Source organism: Carica papaya, chromosome 2, assembly GCF_054855325.1.
Source record: "Carica papaya isolate Zhongbai chromosome 2, ASM5485532v1, whole genome shotgun sequence".
Lineage (NCBI taxonomy): Eukaryota > Viridiplantae > Streptophyta > Magnoliopsida > Brassicales > Caricaceae > Carica > Carica papaya.
In genome coordinates this window covers 1749556-1766754 of record NC_142310.1, presented here as the reverse complement: position 1 = coordinate 1766754, position 17199 = coordinate 1749556, and the positions used below count along the sequence as shown (strand labels likewise).

Below are 17199 nucleotides of genomic sequence, written 5' to 3'. Positions count from 1 at the left end.
AATCAAAAACGAACGGCCCAGATTAAAACAAAATGAACGGCTGTGATCAAAAGGCAAGGGGTTATAAATAGAACCTCCACACCAGACCACAAACCCTAGCCGCCAGCCGCTCGCCGGAGAAGACGAACCAGAGGCCGACCGCCGCCACCCGCCGCCACTCGCCGCCGCACCGGGGAAATTTCCGACCGCCGATCGAGGTAAATTTCATACCCCCGACTCGTTTTTCCCCACTGATTCCTCCTATGGCCAAATCGAAGCCGAAATCCCGGTCAAACGGCCAGAATACGCGGCCGAAGCCCAGCGGCACCGCCGCGCCCCCTCTCGGTTTTTGCCTCCGACGAGGCCCTTCCCGGCCTCCGTTCGATGCAATTTTTATATCACCGTGATCACCATTCTTTTCTCTACAGGTTGACCGAAGCCAAATCACCAAAACACGAACTTCGCCGGAGAGTCGCCGTACCCGAGAGCGCCGCCGCCGGTAAGCTCCGTTTTTCCGTGATTTTTTGGCCCCCCGAGGGCCCTAGGGTTGTTTTCTGACAAGGACCAATGCGAGTGTGGCCGAATTCGGCCAAAAACGGCCGAAAACAGTCAACCCGAGGCGACTCGCCGCCGCCAGCGGCGGCGCCGTCGCCGGAGCACGGCGGAGCCGCCGTGCCGGAGTTGCGATTTGGGCCGAAAGAGGCCCTGGGCCTAATTTGGATTTTTTTTGGAACCCGTGCAGGTACTGTGAGCGTGTTTCAGTTCCCCGGGAAAAATTCAGGGGAAAATTAGGGACAGCCTGCAGGCGCACTGTGAATCGTATTCGGATCCCGAAAACAGGTAAGGACCCCTCACCTTATTTCCTATCACGGTATTAAAGTTCAAAATGATAAAACGGTATTTCTTGAATTAATGCATGTGTGAAATTGCTTAAGGTAGCTAATGGAGCCCGAGTCTAGTGTGATTGGTGGTTTACTGTTATTTGGCCTGTTTACAGCTTTAAATGCAAAATGAGGTTTGATGTGTTCATTTTACAGATTTGTGTGCATGTACTACGTTTTTATTAATTATGGGTTGAATGACTGAAAAACTGATACTGTATGTTGTCTGTTTGGTATGAATTACGATTTGCTTGTTTAAATGTGAATTGACGATGCTGATTGAGGAAAAGGAAAAATGAAAGATTGTGTAAACTGATAATTGTATTATGGGGGTCAGCCTGACTAGATATCCTGGGAGATGGTGGACGGACCGGGTCCGTAGGGAACCCTACCGGGATTGTGGTCTCACATGCCGGACGGGGTATGGAGATCTTATGGTTTTGGCGCCCATACCGGACGGGGTATGGGGACGGCCCGTTTCACCCTCATACCGGACGGGGTATTGAGGTTTATGGTTTTGGCGCCCATACCGGACGGGGTATGGGGACGGCCCGTTTCACCCTCATACCGGACGGGGTATTGAGGTTCATGGTTTTGGCGCCCATACCGGACGGGGTATGGGGACGGCCCTGGAAACTGATTATGAATGTTAAAGGTTAACGGGTAGCGGAACCCCTATGGACCCCCACGGATACTAGTAGGCTGGTAAATGAGAAAAAGATATGTTGTACAATGATTGAATTACAAGAGGCGTGATAAGTGTTATGTTTTACAGCTTAGATTATTCAATGATTATGATAATGTTATTGTTTTTCTCATATTGTTTTCATAAATTCCACCAAGGTAAGTGGATGGTCAAAGTTTTATTATTGATAAAAGGTTTTGTTGTTAATAAACGAGTTTATTGTAAATTATGCTCCATTGGTCTTTTTGTGGTTTTTTACCCACCTTTATCTCCGTGACGGTGAGATATCGTGATGTTCTTACTGGGCTAGTGTAGCTCACTCCTTAATTAACCATTTCAGATCAGGAAGACATGGTTCCCGAGCCCGTTCCGCAGGAGGACGACGAAGGGGATGCCTAGAGACTCTGTAGTCATACGCATAGTTTTATTTTCGAGTTTCTTTCTTAGTTAGTTTAATCTTTTATATTTTAAGTACGTTTTTGGTTTTTCGTGTAAGGGATGTTAAATGAAATTTTGATCTCGCTTCCGCATTCGATATATTTAAATACTCATTTCATTTTAATATTTTCCGGGGCCGTTACAGTTGGTATCAGAGCCGCATTTCCTCGGACCCATCCCTTACACTATAGTCCTTTAAAGAAATACTCACCGATTGGTCGTTACTCAACCATTCCTTGTAAATGCAGGTACACAGAAATGAGGAGAGGAAGGCCCCCACTAAACCGAGCGGCCCAAGATAATTCGCTTCGGGAGGATTTGGACAGATTATATGAGATGGTGGAAGCTCTCGTAGCTGCTCAGCGAAGGCAAGAGGAGAGAAGGGAGTTACCCGGACCTCCTCCGCTAGCGCAGGTTGAGCCCCCGTTACAGCAGGCTGATCCCGAGCCACCCCGGCAGGAGCCTGTTCCTCCACAGTACCACCCGGCACCACAGCCGCGGTACGACCCGGTACCACAGCCACGGTACCAACAGGTACCGCCACAGCACATTCCAGTGCCCCCACCCCATCAGCAGGCGCCACCACAGGGTCCCCCAGTTCACCCTCAGCCGGCCCCAGTTCCTTTACCTCGGGACCCCGCTCCCTCCTTGATCGACCCTGGCTTCATAGAGAGGTACAGGAGACTGAACCCTTCTACTTTTTCGGGGGAATCCTCTTTTGAAGAGGCCCAATACTGGTTGGCGGAGACTGAGCGAGCCTTTGAGACCTTGGGAGTAATTCCTGAGCAGAGGGCTGCCATTGCCTCCTACATGCTGGTAGGGGAAGCAGTACGCTGGTGGGAGCTCAAGCGGGCCACCCTGCCTGTACCAGTTACTTGGGAGCAGTTCCTAGCGGCTTTCCATGCGGAGTATCTCCCTAAGCACATCCAACATTTAAAGGAAATTGAATTTGCTCAGTTGGTCCAGGGTAATATGACAGTGTCGGAGTATGCCCGCAAGTTCCTGGAGCTGGGCCGACATGCCCCGGAGACATTGTTGGATGAGGGCCGAAAGGCCAGGAAATTCCAGTGGGGTCTCCGCCCGGCGATCAGACAGCACTTGTTGGTGATGGAGCTCGAGACATATTCGGCAGTCCTGGCAAAGGCGCAGATCATAGAAAGGAGCTTCGACACCCGCCCTCAGCTAGCGGGAAGTTCCCGACCTTCAGCCCCGCTCCGCAGGCCAGCGCCTACCATGCCGGTCCAACCCAGCAAGAGACCCAGGCCTGCCGCTCAGGGCCCTCCTCAGGCTATGGGGGCAGCTCGTGGGAAGATCTGCCAGTACTGCGGCAGGGATCATGGGGACCGACCCTGCTACCGCCTCAATAACACCTGTCGCATATGCGGCAGTACCCAGCACTATGCGAGGGAGTGTCCTAGGAACCAGAATCAAGGGAGGCCTCCAATCCAGGGCAGAGTTTACAACCTTACCCAGAAGGATGCCGATGCAGACCCGGACGTGGTACATGGTATGTATACTATCTCTGGCCACATTGCTCATATTTTGTTTGATACTGGTGCATCACATTCTTTTATTTCACATGTTCTTGCTTCCAAAATTTGTGTACCACCTGATTGACTTGATTCATTATTGTTTGTATCTACCGCTGGGGGGGAGACATTACTAGGAGAGGTTGTCTACAGGGCATGTGCCGTGGAGATAGCAGATAGGAAATTGAGGGTAGACCTGATAGGGTTAGACACAGGGGATTTTGATGTAATCCTAGGAATGGATTGGCTGGCGGCGTATCACGCCACCATAGACTGCTTTAATAAAAAGATTGTATTTAATCCTCCCAACGAGGAACCATTCACAAGTTAATAAAATTATTCGGTACTGATTCTCCCTAATGACAAATTCTTTTCTTCTTAATTCCCAGTGCGTTGATATTGTATTTTCCCTAACTAGGTAAACCCAAGAAGGAAGTTTGTATCCAAGAGATTCCAGTAGTCCGAGACTTTCCAGACGTATTTCCGGATGAACTGCCCGGTCTACCAGGGGACAGAGAGGTCGAGTTCACCATAGACTTACAGCCAGGAACCCAACCCATCTCGGTAGCTCCTTACCGAATGAGCCGCATCGAGATGGAAGAGCTAAGGAAACAAATCACTGAGCTACAAAACAGTGGCTTCATTAGACACAGCATTTCCCCATGGGGTGCCGGGGTTACTTTTGCAAAGAAAGGAGATGGAACGTTGAGACTGTGTATTGATTATAGAAGGATAAACAAGGTAACAATTAAAAACAAGTACCCTCTCCCCCGGATTGATGACCTTTTCGATCAGTTGCAGGGTGCACAGGTCTTTTCTAAAATAGATCTACGATCAGGTTACCATCAGGTAAAAGTGAGAGCAGAAGACATCCCCAAGACGGCATTCCGAACCAGGTACGGACACTATGAGTTCCTGGTTATGCCGTTTGGGCTAACCAACGCCCCGGCCATCTTTATGGATCTAATGAACAGAATCTTCAGAGAGTTCTTGGATAAATTTGTCATCGTGTTCATCGATGATATCTTAGTCTACTCAAAAAGTAGAGAAGAACATGCTCATCATCTTGCCCAAGTCCTCCAGGTACTCAGGGAAAAGAAGTTGTATGCAAAGTTGAGCAAGTGTGGATTTTGGCTCGAGCAAACCGCCTTCCTAGGACATGTTATATCGAAGGAAGGGGTGTCGGTGAACCCCGAAAAGGTTGAAGCGGTACTTAGTTGGAAAAGGCTGACAACAGTTAAGGAAATTCGCAGTTTCCTAGGGATGGCGGGTTATTACCGCCGGTTTGTCGAAGGGTTCTCCAGTCTAGCGGCCCCTCTAACCCGACTCACAAAGAAGAATGCAAAGTTTGATTGGAATGAGAACTGCGAAAGGAGTTTTTCAGAATTGAAGAAGCGACTGACTACTGCACCCGTGCTGGCTCTACCGAGTGGATCAGGAGGGTATACAGTTTATAGTGATGCCTCCTATCTGGGCCTGGGTTGTGTCCTGATGCAGCATGGAAAGGTTATAGCATATGGGTCTAGACAGCTAAAGAATCATGAGAAGAACTATCCTACCCATGATTTGGAGCTTGCCGCAATCATACACGCCTTGAAAATCTGGCGCCATTATTTGTATGGAGAGACCTTTCAGATCTACACCGATCATAAGAGCTTGAAGCACATCTTCACTCAGAAGGATCTCAACATGCGTCAGAGAAGGTGGATGGAACTCCTCAAGGACTATGATTGTGACATCCTATACCATCCAGGTAAGGGCAACGTAGTAGCCGATGCCCTCAGTAGGAAGAGTGCAGGCACCCTAGCCCATCTGATGGTTTCGGAATGCAGGTCCATTGGGGCTACGCAGCAGGTTCGACTGCAAGATCTGAAGAGGGCCACATGTTTGAGCCACCCAGCAGTCCAACCCGAGCTAATCCAAAGAATAAAGGAAGCCCAGTCAATCGACTCCGCCCTAGTAAACCGCAAGAAGGATGCAGAACAGGGAGTGAACTCAGAATTTCAGATCTCTGCCGACGGATTGATTCGTTTCAAGGACAGAATGTGTGTCCCAGACGACAATGAATTAAAAAGAGACATCATGACAGAGTCCCATAGTTCAAGGTTCGCCATGCATCCAGGAAGTACAAAAATGTACCAAACTATGCGACCCCGATTATGGTGGAATGGGATGAAGAGAGATATAGCCGACTTTGTATCTAAGTGCTTGGTATGTCAGCAGGTCAAAGCAGAACATCAACGCCCAGGGGGGTTGCTTCAGCCTTTACCGATTCCAGAATGGAAGTGGGAACACATCACCATGGACTTCGTATCGGGACTACCCAAGGCACGATCGGGACACGATGCCATATGGGTAATTGTTGACCGACTCACTAAGTCTTCCCACTTCCTGGCCATCAGAATGACTGATTCGTTGGACAAGTTGGCAAGAATGTATGTCCGGGAAATAGTCAGACTGCATGGGGTCCCAGTAACAGTGGTATCCGACAGGGATCCCAGATTCACTTCTCGGTTTTGGAATAGTTTCCAGCAAGCTATGGGAACAAAGCTGTCCCTCAGTACTGCCTTCCACCCCCAAACCGATGGACAATCAGAGAGGACAATCCGTACGCTGGAGGATATGCTCCGAGCTTGTGTCCTTGACTCCGGAGGCCATTGGGACGACCATCTACCCCTGATAGAGTTTGCCTACAACAACAGTTACCAAGCAAGCATCGGCATGGCCCCATACGAGGCGCTTTACGGGCGTCCGTGCAGGTCACCGATTTGTTGGGAGGAAGTGGGCGATAGAAGATTGTTTGGCCCGGATTTAGTGGAAGAAACCACGTCCAAGATAGTTAAGATCAAGAAGAACATCCAGACAGCTCAGAGTAGGCAAAAGAGCTATGCTGATACCCGAAGGAGGGACCTGGCCTTTGAGAAAGGTGACCGGGTGTTTCTTAAAGTCACCCCCTTCAAGGGAATTAGTAGGTTCGGCAGAAGGGGAAAATTAAACCCCAGATACATTGGACCCTTTGAAATCTTAGACAAGATTGGTACCACTGCCTACAGACTTGCACTGCCCCCTGAGCTCTCCCGGGTTCACAATGTGTTTCATGTATCTATGCTGCGCAAGTACAATCCGGACCCTTCTCATGTCGTGGCTCATGAACCGCTCTCACTCCGAGAGGACTTGTCTTATGAAGAAGTACCGGTCAGTATCACGGACCGAGAAAGCAGAATACTCCGTAACCGGGAAATATCATTTGTAAAAGTCTTGTGGCAGAACCACACGCCTAGGGAGGCGACTTGGGAGCTGGAATCAGAATTTAGGGCCCAATATCCTCATCTGTTTGATCAAGAGTAATGAGGCAAATTTGGGGACCAAATTTCTTTATGGGGGGGAGAGTTGTAGCACCCGGAAAGGAGGAGAAAAAAAAAAAAAAAAAAAAAAAAAAAGGGCGGCCACGTCAGCAGCCACGTCAGCAGGCCCGGTCAGCAGTCCCGGCCAACCAGGGCCTGCCACGTGGCAAGACCGCGTCACTCCAAAAGGAGCCACGCTGGCGATCCGCGTGGGTGCGATCCGACGGCCCAGATCAATCACGCGATCGGACGGCCCAGATTCAATCGCACGGACGGCCCAGATTCAATCAAAAACGAACGGCCCAGATTAAAACAAAATGAACGGCTGTGATCAAAAGGCAAGGGGTTATAAATAGAACCTCCACACCAGACCACAAACCCTAGCCGCCAGCCGCTCGCCGGAGAAGACGAACCAGAGGCCGACCGCCGCCACCCGCCGCCACTCGCCGCCGCACCGGGGAAATTTCCGACCGCCGATCGAGGTAAATTTCATACCCCCGACTCGTTTTTCCCCACTGATTCCTCCTATGGCCAAATCGAAGCCGAAATCCCGGTCAAACGGCCGGAATACGCGGCCGAAGCCCAGCGGCACCGCCGCGCCCCCTCTCGGTTTTTGCCTCCGACGAGGCCCTTCCCGGCCTCCGTTCGATGCAATTTTTATATCACCGTGATCACCATTCTTTTCTCTACAGGTTGACCGAAGCCAAATCACCAAAACACGAACTTCGCCGGAGAGTCGCCGTACCCGAGAGCGCCGCCGCCGGTAAGCTCCGTTTTTCCGTGATTTTTTGGCCCCCCGAGGGCCCTAGGGTTGTTTTCTGACAAGGACCAATGCGAGTGTGGCCGAATTCGGCCAAAAACGGCCGAAAACAGTCAACCCGAGGCGACTCGCCGCCGCCAGCGGCGGCGCCGTCGCCGGAGCACGGCGGAGCCGCCGTGCCGGAGTTGCGATTTGGGCCGAAAGAGGCCCTGGGCCTAATTTGGATTTTTTTTGGAACCCGTGCAGGTACTGTGAGCGTGTTTCAGTTCCCCGGGAAAAATTCAGGGGAAAATTAGGGACAGCCTGCAGGCGCACTGTGAATCGTATTCGGATCCCGAAAACAGGTAAGGACCCCTCACCTTATTTCCTATCACGGTATTAAAGTTCAAAATGATAAAACGGTATTTCTTGAATTAATGCATGTGTGAAATTGCTTAAGGTAGCTAATGGAGCCCGAGTCTAGTGTGATTGGTGGTTTACTGTTATTTGGCCTGTTTACAGCTTTAAATGCAAAATGAGGTTTGATGTGTTCATTTTACAGATTTGTGTGCATGTACTACGTTTTTATTAATTATGGGTTGAATGACTGAAAAACTGATACTGTATGTTGTCTGTTTGGTATGAATTACGATTTGCTTGTTTAAATGTGAATTGACGATGCTGATTGAGGAAAAGGAAAAATGAAAGATTGTGTAAACTGATAATTGTATTATGGGGGTCAGCCTGACTAGATATCCTGGGAGATGGTGGACGGACCGGGTCCGTAGGGAACCCTACCGGGATTGTGGTCTCACATGCCGGACGGGGTATGGAGATCTTATGGTTTTGGCGCCCATACCGGACGGGGTATGGGGACGGCCCGTTTCACCCTCATACCGGACGGGGTATTGAGGTTTATGGTTTTGGCGCCCATACCGGACGGGGTATGGGGACGGCCCGTTTCACCCTCATACCGGACGGGGTATTGAGGTTCATGGTTTTGGCGCCCATACCGGACGGGGTATGGGGACGGCCCTGGAAACTGATTATGAATGTTAAAGGTTAACGGGTAGCGGAACCCCTATGGACCCCCACGGATACTAGTAGGCTGGTAAATGAGAAAAAGATATGTTGTACAATGATTGAATTACAAGAGGCGTGATAAGTGTTATGTTTTACAGCTTAGATTATTCAATGATTATGATAATGTTATTGTTTTTCTCATATTGTTTTCATAAATTCCACCAAGGTAAGTGGATGGTCAAAGTTTTATTATTGATAAAAGGTTTTGTTGTTAATAAACGAGTTTATTGTAAATTATGCTCCATTGGTCTTTTTGTGGTTTTTTACCCACCTTTATCTCCGTGACGGTGAGATATCGTGATGTTCTTACTGGGCTAGTGTAGCTCACTCCTTAATTAACCATTTCAGATCAGGAAGACATGGTTCCCGAGCCCGTTCCGCAGGAGGACGACGAAGGGGATGCCTAGAGACTCTGTAGTCATACGCATAGTTTTATTTTCGAGTTTCTTTCTTAGTTAGTTTAATCTTTTATATTTTAAGTACGTTTTTGGTTTTTCGTGTAAGGGATGTTAAATGAAATTTTGATCTCGCTTCCGCATTCGATATATTTAAATACTCATTTCATTTTAATATTTTCCGGGGCCGTTACAGTTGGTATCAGAGCCGCATTTCCTCGGACCCATCCCTTACACTATAGTCCTTTAAAGAAATACTCACCGATTGGTCGTTACTCAACCATTCCTTGTAAATGCAGGTACACAGAAATGAGGAGAGGAAGGCCCCCACTAAACCGAGCGGCCCAAGATAATTCGCTTCGGGAGGATTTGGACAGATTATATGAGATGGTGGAAGCTCTCGTAGCTGCTCAGCGAAGGCAAGAGGAGAGAAGGGAGTTACCCGGACCTCCTCCGCTAGCGCAGGTTGAGCCCCCGTTACAGCAGGCTGATCCCGAGCCACCCCGGCAGGAGCCTGTTCCTCCACAGTACCACCCGGCACCACAGCCGCGGTACGACCCGGTACCACAGCCACGGTACCAACAGGTACCGCCACAGCACATTCCAGTGCCCCCACCCCATCAGCAGGCGCCACCACAGGGTCCCCCAGTTCACCCTCAGCCGGCCCCAGTTCCTTTACCTCGGGACCCCGCTCCCTCCTTGATCGACCCTGGCTTCATAGAGAGGTACAGGAGACTGAACCCTTCTACTTTTTCGGGGGAATCCTCTTTTGAAGAGGCCCAATACTGGTTGGCGGAGACTGAGCGAGCCTTTGAGACCTTGGGAGTAATTCCTGAGCAGAGGGCTGCCATTGCCTCCTACATGCTGGTAGGGGAAGCAGTACGCTGGTGGGAGCTCAAGCGGGCCACCCTGCCTGTACCAGTTACTTGGGAGCAGTTCCTAGCGGCTTTCCATGCGGAGTATCTCCCTAAGCACATCCAACATTTAAAGGAAATTGAATTTGCTCAGTTGGTCCAGGGTAATATGACAGTGTCGGAGTATGCCCGCAAGTTCCTGGAGCTGGGCCGACATGCCCCGGAGACATTGTTGGATGAGGGCCGAAAGGCCAGGAAATTCCAGTGGGGTCTCCGCCCGGCGATCAGACAGCACTTGTTGGTGATGGAGCTCGAGACATATTCGGCAGTCCTGGCAAAGGCGCAGATCATAGAAAGGAGCTTCGACACCCGCCCTCAGCTAGCGGGAAGTTCCCGACCTTCAGCCCCGCTCCGCAGGCCAGCGCCTACCATGCCGGTCCAACCCAGCAAGAGACCCAGGCCTGCCGCTCAGGGCCCTCCTCAGGCTATGGGGGCAGCTCGTGGGAAGATCTGCCAGTACTGCGGCAGGGATCATGGGGACCGACCCTGCTACCGCCTCAACAACACCTGTCGCATATGCGGCAGTACCCAGCACTATGCGAGGGAGTGTCCTAGGAACCAGAATCAAGGGAGGCCTCCAATCCAGGGCAGAGTTTACAACCTTACCCAGAAGGATGCCGATGCAGACCCGGACGTGGTACATGGTATGTATACTATCTCTGGCCACATTGCTCATATTTTGTTTGATACTGGTGCATCACATTCTTTTATTTCACATGTTCTTGCTTCCAAAATTTGTGTACCACCTGATTGACTTGATTCATTATTGTTTGTATCTACCGCTGGGGGGGAGACATTACTAGGAGAGGTTGTCTACAGGGCATGTGCCGTGGAGATAGCAGATAGGAAATTGAGGGTAGACCTGATAGGGTTAGACACAGGGGATTTTGATGTAATCCTAGGAATGGATTGGCTGGCGGCGTATCACGCCACCATAGACTGCTTTAATAAAAAGATTGTATTTAATCCTCCCAACGAGGAACCATTCACAAGTTAATAAAATTATTCGGTACTGATTCTCCCTAATGACAAATTCTTTTCTTCTTAATTCCCAGTGCGTTGATATTGTATTTTCCCTAACTAGGTAAACCCAAGAAGGAAGTTTGTATCCAAGAGATTCCAGTAGTCCGAGACTTTCCAGACGTATTTCCGGATGAACTGCCCGGTCTACCAGGGGACAGAGAGGTCGAGTTCACCATAGACTTACAGCCAGGAACCCAACCCATCTCGGTAGCTCCTTACCGAATGAGCCGCATCGAGATGGAAGAGCTAAGGAAACAAATCACTGAGCTACAAAACAGTGGCTTCATTAGACACAGCATTTCCCCATGGGGTGCCGGGGTTACTTTTGCAAAGAAAGGAGATGGAACGTTGAGACTGTGTATTGATTATAGAAGGATAAACAAGGTAACAATTAAAAACAAGTACCCTCTCCCCCGGATTGATGACCTTTTCGATCAGTTGCAGGGTGCACAGGTCTTTTCTAAAATAGATCTACGATCAGGTTACCATCAGGTAAAAGTGAGAGCAGAAGACATCCCCAAGACGGCATTCCGAACCAGGTACGGACACTATGAGTTCCTGGTTATGCCGTTTGGGCTAACCAACGCCCCGGCCATCTTTATGGATCTAATGAACAGAATCTTCAGAGAGTTCTTGGATAAATTTGTCATCGTGTTCATCGATGATATCTTAGTCTACTCAAAAAGTAGAGAAGAACATGCTCATCATCTTGCCCAAGTCCTCCAGGTACTCAGGGAAAAGAAGTTGTATGCAAAGTTGAGCAAGTGTGGATTTTGGCTCGAGCAAACCGCCTTCCTAGGACATGTTATATCGAAGGAAGGGGTGTCGGTGAACCCCGAAAAGGTTGAAGCGGTACTTAGTTGGAAAAGGCTGACAACAGTTAAGGAAATTCGCAGTTTCCTAGGGATGGCGGGTTATTACCGCCGGTTTGTCGAAGGGTTCTCCAGTCTAGCGGCCCCTCTAACCCGACTCACAAAGAAGAATGCAAAGTTTGATTGGAATGAGAACTGCGAAAGGAGTTTTTCAGAATTGAAGAAGCGACTGACTACTGCACCCGTGCTGGCTCTACCGAGTGGATCAGGAGGGTATACAGTTTATAGTGATGCCTCCTATCTGGGCCTGGGTTGTGTCCTGATGCAGCATGGAAAGGTTATAGCATATGGGTCTAGACAGCTAAAGAATCATGAGAAGAACTATCCTACCCATGATTTGGAGCTTGCCGCAATCATACACGCCTTGAAAATCTGGCGCCATTATTTGTATGGAGAGACCTTTCAGATCTACACCGATCATAAGAGCTTGAAGCACATCTTCACTCAGAAGGATCTCAACATGCGTCAGAGAAGGTGGATGGAACTCCTCAAGGACTATGATTGTGACATCCTATACCATCCAGGTAAGGGCAACGTAGTAGCCGATGCCCTCAGTAGGAAGAGTGCAGGCACCCTAGCCCATCTGATGGTTTCGGAATGCAGGTCCATTGGGGCTACGCAGCAGGTTCGACTGCAAGATCTGAAGAGGGCCACATGTTTGAGCCACCCAGCAGTCCAACCCGAGCTAATCCAAAGAATAAAGGAAGCCCAGTCAATCGACTCCGCCCTAGTAAACCGCAAGAAGGATGCAGAACAGGGAGTGAACTCAGAATTTCAGATCTCTGCCGACGGATTGATTCGTTTCAAGGACAGAATGTGTGTCCCAGACGACAATGAATTAAAAAGAGACATCATGACAGAGTCCCATAGTTCAAGGTTCGCCATGCATCCAGGAAGTACAAAAATGTACCAAACTATGCGACCCCGATTCTGGTGGAATGGGATGAAGAGAGATATAGCCGACTTTGTATCTAAGTGCTTGGTATGTCAGCAGGTCAAAGCAGAACATCAACGCCCAGGGGGGTTGCTTCAGCCTTTACCGATTCCAGAATGGAAGTGGGAACACATCACCATGGACTTCGTATCGGGACTACCCAAGGCACGATCGGGACACGATGCCATATGGGTAATTGTTGACCGACTCACTAAGTCTTCCCACTTCCTGGCCATCAGAATGACTGATTCGTTGGACAAGTTGGCAAGAATGTATGTCCGGGAAATAGTCAGACTGCATGGGGTCCCAGTAACAGTGGTATCCGACAGGGATCCCAGATTCACTTCTCGGTTTTGGAATAGTTTCCAGCAAGCTATGGGAACAAAGCTGTCCCTCAGTACTGCCTTCCACCCCCAAACCGATGGACAATCAGAGAGGACAATCCGTACGCTGGAGGATATGCTCCGAGCTTGTGTCCTTGACTCCGGAGGCCATTGGGACGACCATCTACCCCTGATAGAGTTTGCCTACAACAACAGTTACCAAGCAAGCATCGGCATGGCCCCATACGAGGCGCTTTACGGGCGTCCGTGCAGGTCACCGATTTGTTGGGAGGAAGTGGGCGATAGAAGATTGTTTGGCCCGGATTTAGTGGAAGAAACCACGTCCAAGATAGTTAAGATCAAGAAGAACATCCAGACAGCTCAGAGTAGGCAAAAGAGCTATGCTGATACCCGAAGGAGGGACCTGGCCTTTGAGAAAGGTGACCGGGTGTTTCTTAAAGTCACCCCCTTCAAGGGAATTAGTAGGTTCGGCAGAAGGGGAAAATTAAACCCCAGATACATTGGACCCTTTGAAATCTTAGACAAGATTGGTACCACTGCCTACAGACTTGCACTGCCCCCTGAGCTCTCCCGGGTTCACAATGTGTTTCATGTATCTATGCTGCGCAAGTACAATCCGGACCCTTCTCATGTCGTGGCTCATGAACCGCTCTCACTCCGAGAGGACTTGTCTTATGAAGAAGTACCGGTCAGTATCACGGACCGAGAAAGCAGAATACTCCGTAACCGGGAAATATCATTTGTAAAAGTCTTGTGGCAGAACCACACGCCTAGGGAGGCGACTTGGGAGCTGGAATCAGAATTTAGGGCCCAATATCCTCATCTGTTTGATCAAGAGTAATGAGGCAAATTTGGGGACCAAATTTCTTTATGGGGGGGAGAGTTGTAGCACCCGGAAAGGAGGAGAAAAAAAAAAAAAAAAAAAAAAAGGGCGGCCACGTCAGCAGCCACGTCAGCAGGCCCGGTCAGCAGTCCCGGCCAACCAGGGCCTGCCACGTGGCAAGACCGCGTCACTCCAAAAGGAGCCACGCTGGCGATCCGCGTGGGTGCGATCCGACGGCCCAGATCAATCACGCGATCGGACGGCCCAGATTCAATCGCACGGACGGCCCAGATTCAATCAAAAACGAACGGCCCAGATTAAAACAAAATGAACGGCTGTGATCAAAAGGCAAGGGGTTATAAATAGAACCTCCACACCAGACCACAAACCCTAGCCGCCAGCCGCTCGCCGGAGAAGACGAACCAGAGGCCGACCGCCGCCACCCGCCGCCACTCGCCGCCGCACCGGGGAAATTTCCGACCGCCGATCGAGGTAAATTTCATACCCCCGACTCGTTTTTCCCCACTGATTCCTCCTATGGCCAAATCGAAGCCGAAATCCCGGTCAAACGGCCGGAATACGCGGCCGAAGCCCAGCGGCACCGCCGCGCCCCCTCTCGGTTTTTGCCTCCGACGAGGCCCTTCCCGGCCTCCGTTCGATGCAATTTTTATATCACCGTGATCACCATTCTTTTCTCTACAGGTTGACCGAAGCCAAATCACCAAAACACGAACTTCGCCGGAGAGTCGCCGTACCCGAGAGCGCCGCCGCCGGTAAGCTCCGTTTTTCCGTGATTTTTTGGCCCCCCGAGGGCCCTAGGGTTGTTTTCTGACAAGGACCAATGCGAGTGTGGCCGAATTCGGCCAAAAACGGCCGAAAACAGTCAACCCGAGGCGACTCGCCGCCGCCAGCGGCGGCGCCGTCGCCGGAGCACGGCGGAGCCGCCGTGCCGGAGTTGCGATTTGGGCCGAAAGAGGCCCTGGGCCTAATTTGGATTTTTTTTGGAACCCGTGCAGGTACTGTGAGCGTGTTTCAGTTCCCCGGGAAAAATTCAGGGGAAAATTAGGGACAGCCTGCAGGCGCACTGTGAATCGTATTCGGATCCCGAAAACAGGTAAGGACCCCTCACCTTATTTCCTATCACGGTATTAAAGTTCAAAATGATAAAACGGTATTTCTTGAATTAATGCATGTGTGAAATTGCTTAAGGTAGCTAATGGAGCCCGAGTCTAGTGTGATTGGTGGTTTACTGTTATTTGGCCTGTTTACAGCTTTAAATGCAAAATGAGGTTTGATGTGTTCATTTTACAGATTTGTGTGCATGTACTACGTTTTTATTAATTATGGGTTGAATGACTGAAAAACTGATACTGTATGTTGTCTGTTTGGTATGAATTACGATTTGCTTGTTTAAATGTGAATTGACGATGCTGATTGAGGAAAAGGAAAAATGAAAGATTGTGTAAACTGATAATTGTATTATGGGGGTCAGCCTGACTAGATATCCTGGGAGATGGTGGACGGACCGGGTCCGTAGGGAACCCTACCGGGATTGTGGTCTCACATGCCGGACGGGGTATGGAGATCTTATGGTTTTGGCGCCCATACCGGACGGGGTATGGGGACGGCCCGTTTCACCCTCATACCGGACGGGGTATTGAGGTTTATGGTTTTGGCGCCCATACCGGACGGGGTATGGGGACGGCCCGTTTCACCCTCATACCGGACGGGGTATTGAGGTTCATGGTTTTGGCGCCCATACCGGACGGGGTATGGGGACGGCCCTGGAAACTGATTATGAATGTTAAAGGTTAACGGGTAGCGGAACCCCTATGGACCCCCACGGATACTAGTAGGCTGGTAAATGAGAAAAAGATATGTTGTACAATGATTGAATTACAAGAGGCGTGATAAGTGTTATGTTTTACAGCTTAGATTATTCAATGATTATGATAATGTTATTGTTTTTCTCATATTGTTTTCATAAATTCCACCAAGGTAAGTGGATGGTCAAAGTTTTATTATTGATAAAAGGTTTTGTTGTTAATAAACGAGTTTATTGTAAATTATGCTCCATTGGTCTTTTTGTGGTTTTTTACCCACCTTTATCTCCGTGACGGTGAGATATCGTGATGTTCTTACTGGGCTAGTGTAGCTCACTCCTTAATTAACCATTTCAGATCAGGAAGACATGGTTCCCGAGCCCGTTCCGCAGGAGGACGACGAAGGGGATGCCTAGAGACTCTGTAGTCATACGCATAGTTTTATTTTCGAGTTTCTTTCTTAGTTAGTTTAATCTTTTATATTTTAAGTACGTTTTTGGTTTTTCGTGTAAGGGATGTTAAATGAAATTTTGATCTCGCTTCCGCATTCGATATATTTAAATACTCATTTCATTTTAATATTTTCCGGGGCCGTTACATTATATGTCATATTATACATGTTTAAGTAGGTAATTATATGCTTATAATTAATTGGATGAGAATGCATAAGAACATTTTGGGATTTTATTAAGTATAATGCGTTGGTCTACTCCTTTATCAAGTCAACAAGCAACTTTTATTTATTATTTATTTATTTATTGGTTTGCTTTTGTTGATTTTCAAAAATTATAATTATAATCCATGTTGTAATTTAATTTAGTTAATTAATTCGTCTAGTGGAAAAATATAATATGTTTGACTCCAATTATATATATATATATATGTTTATATAAGAAAATAATTCAGCACTACAATGAATAATTAATCTCTGTTGCAATGAGTGTGTCTCATGGCCTGCAAATCAATGTTAAAAAAATTGAATAATTTTTGTCCTATAAATACATCATTTTATACAAAGGTAAAAATTTACTTTATAATTAAATAAAACAATTAATTCATTATATTTTAAATTAAATAACGTTAAATTTTATATATCTACATGTTAATCGACAGATTATCAAAAAAAAAAAAACATTAATTACCCATGAAATTAATTTAAAAATAGGACATATAATTTGTATCCAAATTTATATTCTATATATATATATATATATAAACATTGTATCTTCATATTTTGTAAAATTAAAGCAAAGACCAAAATTCAACGTTACAATTAAAACCCAAAAGAAAATCTCACACCACCATATAACATTATTGTTAATGGCTTTAATGAAATACATATATATATATGTGTGTATACATATGATTATATGTATATATGATTAAAATTAAT

At 48.1% G+C, this 17199-nt stretch overlaps 1 protein-coding gene across 1 annotated transcript; it reads left to right on the top strand.

Moving 5' to 3' along the window:
• The first annotated feature begins 9184 nt into the window (after nucleotides 1-9184).
• On the top strand, nucleotides 9185-16385 carry LOC148268651 (uncharacterized). The gene is made up of 2 exons (XM_088212531.1): nucleotides 9185-10631; nucleotides 16164-16385. The coding sequence occupies exons 1-2, from the start codon at nucleotides 9185-9187 to the stop codon at nucleotides 16220-16222; spliced, it is 1506 nt and encodes a 501-aa protein (XP_088068657.1). The 3' UTR covers nucleotides 16223-16385.
• Nucleotides 16386-17199: the final 814 nt, after the last annotated feature.